General features: G+C 43.2%; 1 protein-coding gene across 5 annotated transcripts in view; it reads right to left on the reverse strand.

The window, feature by feature from the left end:
- The window catches only part of WDR37 (WD repeat domain 37), a 65,934-nt gene that overhangs the window by 46,752 nt on the left and 5,876 nt on the right, over positions 1-13,306 (reverse strand). For 3 of the 5 annotated variants that reach the window (XM_086715064.1, XM_086715063.1, XM_086715066.1), the window contains exon 2: positions 2,843-3,020. In XM_086715064.1, the coding sequence (XP_086571190.1) occupies positions 2,843-2,980 (138 nt within the window). In that variant the 5' untranslated portion in view covers positions 2,981-3,020. The other 2 variants (XM_086715065.1, XM_086715067.1) reach the window with 2 other exon arrangements.

The following is a 13,306-nucleotide window of genomic DNA, read 5'->3' on the forward strand; positions in this document are numbered from 1 at the left end:
CATTTCTACGTACGAAACTATGATGAAATGATATAAATGGCTATCCAGCATGATACAGGATTCAAGAACAAGCACTTCCTCAAAATAACGTAATTTTCCCTTTTACAAGGGAGGAAACAAGCCTACCTTATTCAAAAACCTCCACATTTGTAGAGAAAGAAGACAGTTCCCATAAATGCAGTTTCATCATGCACAGTCTTTAAAGTTCTACCGTGTGACATTATAAATTAATCTTAATAAGCCACCTACTAACAGAAGAGCTTTTAGAGAGCTCTCCCATCCACGGTGCTTCAGACAAAATCCTGGACATCTCCTAACACCTACAAGACTGTGAGGAGGGAAACATGAGAAATCTGACCGGTAAGAGCAAACGGTGTCTGTTACAGGAGAACATCCATGTGGTGAGTGTCAGGAGCACCACGCCACGCGTGCCTGCACGCCTGCCCCCGTGTTCTGCACAGCTGGAGTCTCCTCTACGCCTCATGGGAAGTCCATGAGCAGAAGCAACGCCTCTGCAGAAGTCTGAGGTACAAGTGACTGGGCGGCGTCCCCAGCCCCACCCATGCTCACACACACGCACTTTCTGGACGCTGCCGGTCGTGGGGAGCCCGCACAGTCTACACTACTCTCCTCTCCAGAGAGCACGCCTGACATGCTAGTTCGTGTGACCCCACACTCAGAGTATTTCCAGAACGGAACTCGTAATGGTTCTAAAATGTTTCAGTACTTAATTGCCACCAATGTTAAGTGACTTTTCAAGTTTCCGTGCAGCACAAACTTTCTGATGTTTAGTCAGTTGCAAATAAAAAAAAGGACATACGATATTTATTAAATTAAACTTCTCAGGGGCGCCTGGGTGGCGCAGTCGGTTAAGCGTCCGACTTCAGCCAGGTCACGATCTCGCGTGTCCGTGAGTTCGAGCCCCGCGTCAGGCTCTGGGCTGATGGCTCGGAGCCTGGAGCCTGTTTCCGATTCTGTGTCTCCCTCTCTCTCTGCCCCTCCCCCGTTCATGCTCTGGCTCTCTCTGTCCCAAAAATAAATAAAAAAACGTTGAAAAAAATTAAAAAAAAAAATAAAATAAAAAAAATAAATTAAACTTCTCAGATTAAGTTCTCAGGAAGACAGAAATTCTAAGCAAAAATGATCTCTAATGACATAAACATTTCAGCAATATGTTTTGAAATCACATAATGTTCCAGTAAATTTGACAAGCCAATAAAAACTATATACGAAGCCATGTTTAAAAACTGAAATTTGGCAAAATGGGTACTATGGCCTCCCTCAACACCCTTCTAAAATACCAATGAAAAATATGAAAAATAAAAATAAGATTTTGAAATAACAGTGAAAGTAAAATAAACCACGACAGTAGCATTTGCCACGCCGTCCACCTTGCCTCGTGGCCTTCGCATCCGCTCTTCCATCTCCGTGCCACGCTCCTCCCACACCCTCGTGCGGCCGGTCCCCTTCGCACCGGCACTTGGTGAGAAGCCGTTCTGACTCCCACACCAAGGCCACATCTACGTGCATCGAGTCCTGCTCACCTATACCCACAGTCCCTTAAGATCTTTACCGTTCAACAACCAAAACATCACATTTACTTGAGTACTAAACGCGTCTTAACGTCGAATGTCATTGCCACTGGAGACAAAACTGGGATGGCAGCGACAGCCTCACCCTACAATCAGGAAGCGAAACGGGCAGTGAAACAAGAACGTTCCCACCAGGCAGGCGGAGCCACGGGAGTGCCCCCGACGGCCTACTGGTGCCATTCGTCTTCACGGACCCCGACGGAGAGGTGCTGAACTGCGGGGACCATTTCAGAAACGTGAGGACAGAAAAGCTACTGTGACTGAGCAAGGCTCTCACGTGCACGTCACTCCATCACATCAGCACAATCACGGGTGCGGGAGGCCTCGCTCCCGGGCACATGCAGACTCAGCCACGCTCCACAACCGGGGCCCCGCGGGCCTGCCGCACTCCTACGCGCCCCGCGGGCCTGGGCCGAGCGCCGCACTCCTACACGCCCCACGTTCACAGCTCTGAGAAGGTACAAGTACCACCGCAGCACGTTCACGCTACCTTTGCGCTGTCTGGTACTGCTCCCAAATAGGCGTAACCTCGTCCACAAAGTGCAGGGCCACCGTCCCAATAGAATCCACGGGTAACTGGCCCACGGTTCGCAGATCCCTCCACCCACACCTACCATGCCAGCTGCTGGCAACCCTGCCGCGGCACCAGCCCGCGCACCTCACACTGGCCGGCGGGGAAGCCGTGCCAACAGGCAGGTGCCGTCTGGTGACTGCTGAAGCCACCGAGGCGAGGGCCCCACGGTGCAGCAGCCGGACCGGTCAGCTTGCGGACTCTGAAAAGCCCCACAAAGGGTCACCCTGAGATGCAGTTACCTGCTTGATCTACATCACAATGGAGGATGGGCACTCAGAAGGCCAAGCAAAGAACATATTTACCCCCGACGAGTGAACTCCAGAAGACGCTAACAAAGTTGACTGCAGGATTTTCACCACTAGAGATATAAGTAAATCAAATTAAAAAACGTATCCTAGACCGTTTACCTGCACTGTCCAATACGGTAGCCAGCAGCCAAGTGTGGTTATTTAAATTTAGACGTAAATCAAGGAAAATTTTAAAAATTCCTCAGTCACACTAGCCACCCGTGTCTCTGTGCAGGCTGTTATGTATCACCGCTGTTTTTCCCGGTTATTGAGGGAAGGGGAGCTGGTTCTGTGTTGTTTTGGTAACACACTCTTTTTCTCTACTCTGGAGACCTGTATGTATTTGACTATTTCTGGAACATTGAAAACACGATCAGCAACCAACTCACTTGTCCTTCTAACATTTCTCTTGGCAGACCCGTCCTCTCCTGCTCCGAGCTGTTCGTTCTTCGTATAGAAAGGCTATGAGATTTGCGTTTCTGTTTTGCTTGGCGAGCAGTGGAGCAACTCCCGCTTTCTGTGGGCATTACTTCTAGAAGGTGATGTCCCAGTCGCTCCTGCAATAAGCTGAACAAGAGCAGGAAAAGCAAGGACTTTATTTCTGATATGACAAACTGGAATGAAGGAAAATAGTAGACCACTGTTACTTTCAATTCCAAATCTCTCTACTATGGTAATATTTACCATGTAATTTACAACGTGACAAAGTAATGTGTTTTAAGACAGAGGCCACAGCCTTTGTTAATGAGGTAATTTTTTATCAAGTTTCATTAAGTTTAAAAAAAAAATCAAATAGCAAAGACAGGCTTAAACAATTCTCCCTTAACCAACTTTCCCCAGCCTCTGCCTACTCCCCAGAGAGAACCAATTCTAATCACATGTTCTAGACTACAGATTCTAGACCAATCTGTCCAAGAGAAATACAACACAGGCCACATGCCTTAACTGTAAATTTTCTAGTAGCCACGTTAAGAAAAAGTAAAAACAGGTGAAATCATTTTTGATGATTTATTTAGCCAACTATGTTTAAAATACTATCACTTGAGGAGCGCCTGGGCGGTGTAGTTGGTTAAGCGTCCCACCCTTGGTTTAGGCTCAGATCATGATCCCAGGGTTGTGGGATTGAGCCCCTCATCAGGCTCTGCACTGAGCATGGAGCCTGCTTGGTTCGGTGGGTCTCTCTCTCTCTCCCCACCGCCACACGTCCCTCTCCCCTGCTAGTGCTCACTCTCCCTCTAAAATAAAAAATTTTAATTACAAAAATAAATAGACCACTATCACTTTAGGCAACATAAAAAACACTAACAGGTATTTCCATTTGGGTGCTGCATCTTCAAAACAAATTTTTTTTCAACATTTATTTATTTTTGAGACACAGAGACAGAGTGTAAGCAGGGGGAGGGACAGAGAGGGAGGGACACACAAAATCTGAAGTAGGCTCTAGGCTCTGAGCTATCAGCACAGAGCCCGACGCGGGGCTCGAACTCACGAACCATGAGATCATAACCTGAGCCGAAGTTGGAGATGCTTAACCGACAGGGCCGCCCAGGAACCCCCGGGTGCAGTCTCAAAGGGAATCAGCCACACCTCACATGCTCACCTGCTCGGGGCTGCCATAAGACAGCACAAATCTGGACATCATTCAAATTTCTACATAATATAAACATTTCCACTTACCCACTTTGGGCATTATCTACTTGTTTCCTGTTACTGATTCCCCCTCCCAATATCACAACCCTGTTACTTAATTTTAAGTAATATATTTATTCACACATGATGTTTCTTTCTTCAACTGTAACTTGTGTTTAGAACATGACCTGCTCATTTTGTGTTCTTACAGATCCCTCCTCCTCCCAGTATATCTATTAGTTTATGTAATTTTAAGATATTCGTGGACCTCCCTTCTTTACTGACAACGTCTTTGACCCTCTCCATCTCTGCCTCACTTTGTAAGAAAGGTTCCAAGTGTCCACTTTTTTCTCAAGCTCTCCCGCAGAGCCATCCATCTCCTCTGTCATTTGAGAATGTCCTAGGAACACAAGCAGAGTATGTGCCTCTTCAAGTTTTGAGCTTCATGCTCTGGAGATCCACGCAAGTTGTTACCTGTACCAACTGTTACTTCCTTCTGATTGCTGGGTAGTATTCCACAGCACGGAGGTACTATAATGTAACCATTCATCTGTTTCAAAAAAAATTTAGTTCTTTCCAGTTTCTTACTATTATAAATAAAGCTACTATGAACAATAACATACAGGTTTTTGTGTGAATGTAAGTTTCCATTTCTTTTGGATAAATGCCCACGAGTGAGATTTCTGGGACATATGATTGATGTATGTTTAGTTTTTTAAAAAATTTTGAGATATTAACTCACACATCATATAATTCATTCCCCACATTCAGCCCTGGGCAACCACTAATCTACTTTGTACATAAATTGGCCTGTTCTGTCCATTTCATATAAATGGGTTCCTACAATATGCGGCCTAATCTATCATGATTAGCTTTTTTCACTTAGCCAAGGTCCACCCATGTTATAGCATGTGTTGGTAATTTATTCCTTTTTATTGCCAAATATTCCACTGTACGGACACACCACATCTTATTAACAGTTGACGGACATTTGGTTGTTTCCATTTGCGGGTTATTATGAATAATGCCACTATAAATGATAACGTGTAGGTTTGGTGTGCATTTGTGTTTTCATTTCTCTGTGTACACCCATAGGAATGGAACTGCAGTAACTTGATGTTTAACCATGCTTAGTATTTTTAAGAAACCACCAAACCATTCTCCAAAGCAGTTATAATCTCTTATATTCCCATCAGCAATACAGGACATTCTATCCTCTGCATCCTCATTTAGTATGGTCACTGTGTTTAATTTTAGCGGCTCTGGTAGGCGTGCACTATCTTGTTACGGTCTTCATTCACACTTCCCCAGTGGCTGGTGATACTGCACATCTTTTCCTGTGCTTGTGTGCAATCTAAACATCTTTCTCAGTAAAATGTCTCCTCGCATCTTTTGCCCATTTAATAGGACTTTGGGATTTTACTGCTGAGATTTGAGAGTTCTTCAAATATTCTTCATGAGTTATGCATCAGGTATGTGTGTTGCCAATAGTTTCTCCCAATCTGTAACTTTTTTTTTTTTTTTTGTAATTTGTTTTTTATCCCCACCGGGTTTTTCACAAAGCAAAACCTTTAAATTCTGAAGAAATCCCATTGGTCAATTAGCTTTCTCCTATAGATCATACATTTAGAATCATGTCTAAATACTTTTTATCAATCCTACCTCCTAAAAATTTTGTTTTCTTCTTAAAATTATAGTTGTATAGTTTATATTTAAATTTACAGGGCACCTGGGTGGCGCAGTCGGATAAGCGTCCGACTTCAGCCAGGTCACGATCTCACGGTCCGTGAGTTCGAGCCCCGCGTCAGGCTCTGGGCTGATGGCTCGGAGCCTGGAGCCTGTTTCCGATTCTGTGTCTCCCTCTCTCTCTGCCCCTCCCCCGTTCATGCTCTGTCTCTGTCCCATAAATAAATAAAAACGTTGAAAAACAAATTAAAAAAAATAAATAAATAAATTTACAGGCTACTCTGGGTTGATATTTTTAAGGTGCAAAGTTTAGATCCAGGGCTATTTTTGTTTTGGATTTTCTTGTTTTTGCTGGTATCCAATTATTTGAGCACATGTTGAAGACTATCCATCTTACACTGAATTGAGAAAGTTTGACATCTTGCTCAAAAATCGATGGGCTATACACAGGTGGGATTATTTCTTGGTTCTCTATTCTGTTCATCTGATCTATAGATCTCTCTCTCTGCCAGTAAGTTGTTGTAGTGGTTTTTTAAGTTTTATTTATTTATCTCTACACCTAACATGGGGCTCAAACCACAACCGTGAGATCAAGATTCAGATGCTCCATTGCCTGGGCCAGGCAGGCTCCCCTGCCGACAACACAGTCGTGACTACCATGCTGTCTTGAAATCATTTAGTGATTACTATCGTTTTTTTTCAAAACTGTCTTAGCTATTCTAGTTCTTTTGCCCTTACCATATAAACTTGGAATAATCCTTCCCATATCTACAAAAATCTTCATGGAATTTTAATAGGAATTCTGTTTAATCTGCTCATCAATTTGGAGAGAAGTGGCATCTTTATCATGTTGAGCCTTCCAATCTGTGAATACAGTATATGTCTCAGTTTATTTAGATCATCTTTTCTTCCCTCAGTTTTGTAGACTTCCACATAAAAGTCCTACATATGTCTTTTCAAATTTACACTGAAGTTTGTGTTTTTATTTTCTGAGTAATTTTAAATAACATTGTATTTTTATTTCCATTTTGTGTTAATTGCTGGTATCCTACACTATTGTTGAACTCATTGATTTCAGGAGAGTTTTTGTAGACTCTTTGGCATTTTCTATGTAGACTACTATATCATCTGAAGAAAAAAAAAAAGACAGTTTTATTCCTTCCTTTCTGATCCACAGACCGTTATTTCTTTTTCTTATTGATCTGGCTAGGAATCCCAGTATTATGTTGTAAACAGTGACAACAAACATCCTGTTTTGTTTTGACCTCAAAGTAAAAACACTCTGTTTATGGCCATTAAGTATGATGCTAGCTGTAGGTTGACTGTAGATTTTGTCTACCAAAATGAGAAGGCTGCCCTCCTGGGAGTGTCATGAATGAGTGTTGAATTTTGTCATCTGTGTTTTCTGCATCACTTAATGGTGTGGATTTTCTTTAGTCTGTTAACAGATGAATTATACTGATGATTTTCAAATACTAATCCAATTTTACATGCGTGGAATAAGCCCTACTTACGTATAACTTTCTTTAGTGACTGCTCTAGGTATTTTGTTTCTTTATTTTCGGAGAAACAGTACGAGCAGGGAAGGAGCAGAGAGAGGGAGAGAATCACAAGCAGGCCCCATGCCATCAGCGCAGAGCCCAACGTGGGGCTCAAACTCACAAATCATGAGATCATGACCTGAAACAAAATCAGGAGTTGGATGTTTAACCAACTGAGCCACCCAGGCACCCCTAGGTAGTTTATTTTCACAACTATCACAGTCTACTGATTCTCAACATTCTACCAGTTCGTGGTCATGTACAGAAACCTCACCTTCCTGTCTCTTCACACTTCCCCATTTGTAACAGTCAAGTGAAATACTTCCTCTACATACACAGAGAACATCAAAGCGCTACACTTCAACCTCCAAACAGAAGAGGAGCGTCTATAGAATTTACCAAAGTTTGTTCTTGCCATTGTTCGTTCTTCCTTCCTGGTGTTCCCACATTGCTTTATATCGTTTCCATTCTGTTTACAGAACTTCCTCTACCTATTCTAGAGAGGTAGGTCTGCTGGTGACAGATCACGTGAAAGATGTTTTCCCTTGATAGAGAATTCTGAGCTGATAGTTCATTTCCTTCAGCACTTGAAAAGTAAGCCACTTCCTTATGGCCTCTATGGTTGCTGACAAGAAATCCACCATCAAATTGTTTTTCCACTACTGGTAAAGTGACATTTCTCTCTCGCTGCTTTTTTTGTCATTAGTTCTCAGAAGTTTGACTATGATGTTGTCTTAGCATCAGCATGGATTTGAGTTTTATCCTGTCTGGGTTTCACTAAGCTTCTTGATTCTATATGTTTATGGCTTACCAAATTTAGGAAATATTCAGCCAGTATTTCTTCAGTATGTTTCAGCCCCACTGGCTCTCTCCTCTCTCTGGGATGATGACAAGAACAGTGGGTCTTCTGTCACAGTCCCACCAGTCACTGAGGTTTTGTTCACTTTTTTCCAGTCTATTTTCTCTGAATTGTTCAAATTGGGCAATTTCTATTTCTTCAGTTTTTCCTATGTTCTTTTCATTCTGCTGTTGTCATCCACTGGGTTTTTTGTTTCAATTAACACTTTTCAGCTCTAAATTTCCATTTGTTTCTTCCTGTGTTTCCTTCCTGAGATTTTAGTGTTTTTGTTGTCCATTTATTTCAAGCATCACTAATTGCTCACTGAAACATTTTCATGATGGCTACTTTAAAATCCCTGTCAAATCATCTGCAATACCTGTGTTGCTGTGCATGGTCTTTTCTTATTCAAGTTGAGATTTTCCCAGTTCTTCATATGACATGTAATTTTCTAGTGAAGCCTCAACATTTTGGATTTGATGTTATCAGACTTGGAATCTGATTTAAGTCTTCTATTACAGCAGGCCTCTAATGATGATGCCCAGCAACTTGTTTCTGCCAGGTGGACTGAAAAATGGAGACGGAAGTCAGCATTCTCCGCTCAGCCTCCACTGACCTTGGGTGGAGGTACTCCTCAGTGCTGCCGGCTGGGCTCTAAGTTCAACCTTTCCCTCGGCTTCTACTCATACCACCCTAACTAAACCAGAGGTCCTTTTACTACACGCGGCACGTCCTCCTTACCACAGGTGGTGGTGAAACTCCTGAATCTCTACTGGGCTTCCTCTGACGCCACTCCAGCAGGAAAGGCACACCCTTATCACACAAAAGAGATGAAAATCCCACCTCACCCAGGCTTCCCTGGTATTACCCGGCAGAGAGGGTCACCTCAACACAGCTTGTCAAAAGTGCAAGTCCAGATTCCCCATTCAGGCTTTGAGAAGAGTGAGGGTGGGGGCTGCAGTGTTTTCTAAGAGCATCCTGTCTCCAAGGCTGTCCTTTTCCCGGTCTTCTGACTACAGAGAGCAGGCTTTTCTTGAGGCTTCTGATCTGAGCCCTTTGATGTCGCCAGGTTGCTACTTCTTCAGGCCCAAGTCTGGGATATATGTGGCGAAAAGAAACCCAGGGCACTCAGCTCTGTGTCATTTCTCAGGTCCCGATACTCCAAGTCACCACACTTTCTTCTCTCCACCTTTCAGTCTTGTATGTTTTCTAACGTCCAGGGTTTTTAGCTATACTTAGTGGAACAGGGAAGGACATCTACTCCATCTTTCCTCAATCACAAAACCAAAGATCTTTTGTGTCTCAAATTACGTACATACAAACCTTGTTTCAAATTTTCTTTTTTTTTTTTGAACGTTTATTTATTTTTGGGACAGAGAGAGACAGAGCATGAACGGGGGTGGGGCAGAGAGAGAGGGAGACACAGAATCGCAAACAGGCTCCAGGCTCTGAGCCATCAGCCCAGAGCCTGACGCGGGGCTCGAACTCACGGACCGCGAGATCGTGACCTGGCTGAAGTCGGACGCTTAACCGACTGCGCCACCCAGGCGCCCCCAGACCTTGTTTTAAAATGGCAACAAGGGGGGCGCCCCGGGGGGCTCAGCTGGCTAAGCATCTGACTGGCTCAGGTGTTGCAGTTTGTGACTTTGAGCCCCACATCGGGCTCTCTGCTGTCAGCACGGAGCCCACTTTGAATCCTCTGTCCCCCTCTCCATGCTCCTCCCCCACATGTGCTCATGCTCTCTCTCACTCTCTCTCTCAAAAATAAACATTAAAGACATATATAGGGGCATCTGGATGGCTCAGTCAGCTAAGCGTTTGACTTCAGCTCAGGTCATGATCTTGTGGTTCATGAGTTCGAGCCCCAATTTGTGGTAGAGTCTCTCTCTCTCTCCCTCCCTCCTTCTGTCTATTCTTTCCCCACTTGCACTCTCTCTCAAAACAAACTTTTTTAGGGGCGCCTGGGTGGCGCAGTCGGTTAAGCGTCCGACTTCAGCCAGGTCACGATCTCACGGTCTGTGAGTTCGAGCCCCGCATCAGGCTCTGGGCTGATGGCTCGGAGCCTGGAGCCTGTTTCCGATTCTGTGTCTCCCTCTCTCTCTGCCCCTCCCCCGTTCATGCTCTGTCTCTCTCTGTCCCAAAAATAAATAAAAACGTTGAAAAAAAAAATTTAAAAAAAAAAAAAACAAACTTTTTTAAAAAATTAGATATATATACCATATATATACATTAAAAGTGGCAACAAGAGGGGTGCCTGGGTGTCTCAGTCCGTTGAGTCCACCTCTTGACTTAGGCTCAGGTCGTGATCCCAGGGTAATGGGATGGAGCCCCATATCAGGCTCTGGAGCCCCATATCAGGCTCTGCGTCAAATGTGGAGCCTGCTTAAGATTCTCTCTCTCTCTCTCTCTCTCTCTCTCTGCCCTTCTCCTTTGCTCGCATGCATGCTCTCTCGCTCTCTCTCCCTAAAAAATAAAAAATAAATAAAGATAAAATGACAAGAAAGTAAGTCTTGCTTTACAACACACTAAAAACTTTCAAATTGGTCAACTAATTGTTTTTAGGTTTAAATTCTGAAATCTGTTAATTTATTAAAATTACCATATATTTTCTATAGCATTACATAAACAAAATTCAACTGTCAAATCTGAAAAAAAGGACACACAGGGGCACCTGGATGGCTCAACTGGTTAAGCGTCCAACTTTGGCTCAGGTCATAATCTTGCAGTTCGTGGATTCGAGCCCCATGTCGGGCTCTGTGCTGACAGCTCAGAGCCTGGAGCCTGCTTCAGATTCTGTGTCTCCTCCTCTCTCTGCCCCCCCGCACGCTCATGTTCTGTCCCTGTCTCTCAATAATAAATGTTACAAAAACATTTTTTTAATAATAAAATAAATAAAATAAAATAAAATAAAATAAAATAAAATAAAATAAAATAAAATAGAATAAAATAAAATAAAATAAAACAAAGGACACAGAGGGGCACCTGGGGGGGCTCAGTCAGTTGAGCGCCCCAACTTGACTTCAGCTCAAGGACCTCGTTGCGCAACGGTAGCGCGTCTGACTCCAACTTAATTTCAGCTCAGGTCATGATCCAGGGTCATGGGATCAAGCCCCGCATCAAGCGTGGCACTGCGCATGGAGCAAGATATTCTTTCTCTCTCCCCATCTGCCTCTCCCCAGCTCATGCTCTCTCTAAAACAGAAATAAATAGGGGCGCCTGGGTGGCTCAGTCGATTAAGAGTCCCACTTCAGCTCAGGTCATGATCTGTCTGTGAGTTTGAGCCCCGCATCAGGCTCTGTGCTGACAGCTCAGAGCCTGGAGCCTGCTTCGGATTCTGTGTCTCCCTCTCTCTCTGCCCCTCCCCTGCTCATGCTCTGTCTCTGTCTCAAAAATAAATAAAAAACGTTAAAAAAAAATTTTTTTTAATAAAATAAAATAGAAATAAATAAGGGGTGTTTGGGTGGCTTGGTCGGTTAAGCGTCTAACTTCAGCTCAGGTCATGATCTCACAGTTCATGAGTTCGAGCCCCACATCAAGCTCTCTGCTGTCAATACAGAGCCCACTTTGGATCCTGTCTCCCTGTTTCTCTGACCCTCCCTCACTCGCGCTCTCTCTCCAAAATAAGTAAATGTTAAAATAAAAATAAAGTAATACTAAAAAGGACACTTAGAAATAAGATTACTGTATTTTTTGTCTCCAAAATTTTCATTTGGTTTTCTTTTTAATCTTCTACTTCCCTCACTTTTTTGGATATTCTATGTGTTAAAGCAAGTCACGAGGCCAACCCAGACTCAAGTGGAGGACAAACAGACTTAACCTCCTGAAACAAAAAGAATGAGAAAGAGTTTGTAGCCATCTTTCATCCATCACACCTCACTCCATTTACCAATTCTGGCTATACAATGAATATCATTCTGCTTCCCTAAAAAAAGTGTCAGTGAATGGAACTGATTTTGCCACTTCACACACTTAGTGAAATAAAATGGATATAAATGAACCGCTGAGTTAAACACCTACTCAGAATAAAATCCAGCGAAGAGCACCACAGTTAAGAATGTGAGTTTTATAGCCACGCAAACCCCTCCCCCCAACTCTTCAAAGCACTGGCTTTTTTTGTCATGAAGCCGCAGCTCAAATGTTACCTTGTCAAAACAGCTTCCTCCGACCACTGCCAGTCGCAGCACCGCATGAGCCTCACCACCTTTGTGGTTTACTCACTTAACGAGTGTTTCCCCCACGGCACCATCAACACCAGGAGGACTGGAACATTATTTTGGCTCGCTACTGCCCGTGGGTCCCACCACATTGCCTGCCGTAAGCACATCCCCAAAGATCTGGTGAATGTGTGAGTGAATGAAAGAGCACTACATCCGCCACTAAGCTGTGTAATCTCTGTCAACTTACTTAACCACCTTCCTAAAGCTTCATTCCATCACCTGTAAAGCAGGGATAGAAACAGCATTTATTTCATTAAGTCATTCATCAAATAATCTTCAAGTTCATAAATGGGAATATGGCAGTAAACTAAACAGACTTGGTCTGTACTTTCAGGTTACTTAGAGTTCTAAGACAGACCTTAAATATAATCTCATAATCTATTACAGAAATTATAAACTGGGATGAGCGTTTATATTTGTGTGAAAGACACACACAAATATTATGAGGAAAAAAAAGATACCGGCTGAAGAGTTAGGAAGACTTTTCTGAGAAACTGACATTTAAATTGAGACTGAAGAATTAGTGTTAACCATGTGGAAAACAGAGGAGTGGGTATTCCAGGAACAGGAACAGCATGTGCAAATGCCCAGAGCTGGGAATAAGATTAGTTTATCAGAGACACTAAAAAAAAAAGATAACGTGGCTAAAACATTGCAAACAATGGAGAGAATGGTACAAGGTAAGTGGGAGAGGGAGGCTTAGATTCTGTTCATGTCTACATTTTATCCTAAAACAAAAATGAAGCCACTTCAAAGTGTTAAATAAGAGACACTAGATTTGCATTAAAAATCACTCTTGCTCGTGTGTGGAAAACATGTAGAAGAATCAGATGACTAAGAATGGAGAAGTCAGTTAGGAAGTTAATAAAATAGTCCAGGCAATTAATTATGATCCTCAAAATTAGAGGGTACATGCATGGACTGGGGTGTGGAGGGTGGGTG

This window comes from Puma concolor, chromosome B4, assembly GCF_028749965.1.
Source record: "Puma concolor isolate L17-30 chromosome B4, mPumCon1.1.hap2, whole genome shotgun sequence".
In the NCBI taxonomy this organism is placed as follows: Eukaryota; Metazoa; Chordata; class Mammalia; order Carnivora; family Felidae; genus Puma; species Puma concolor.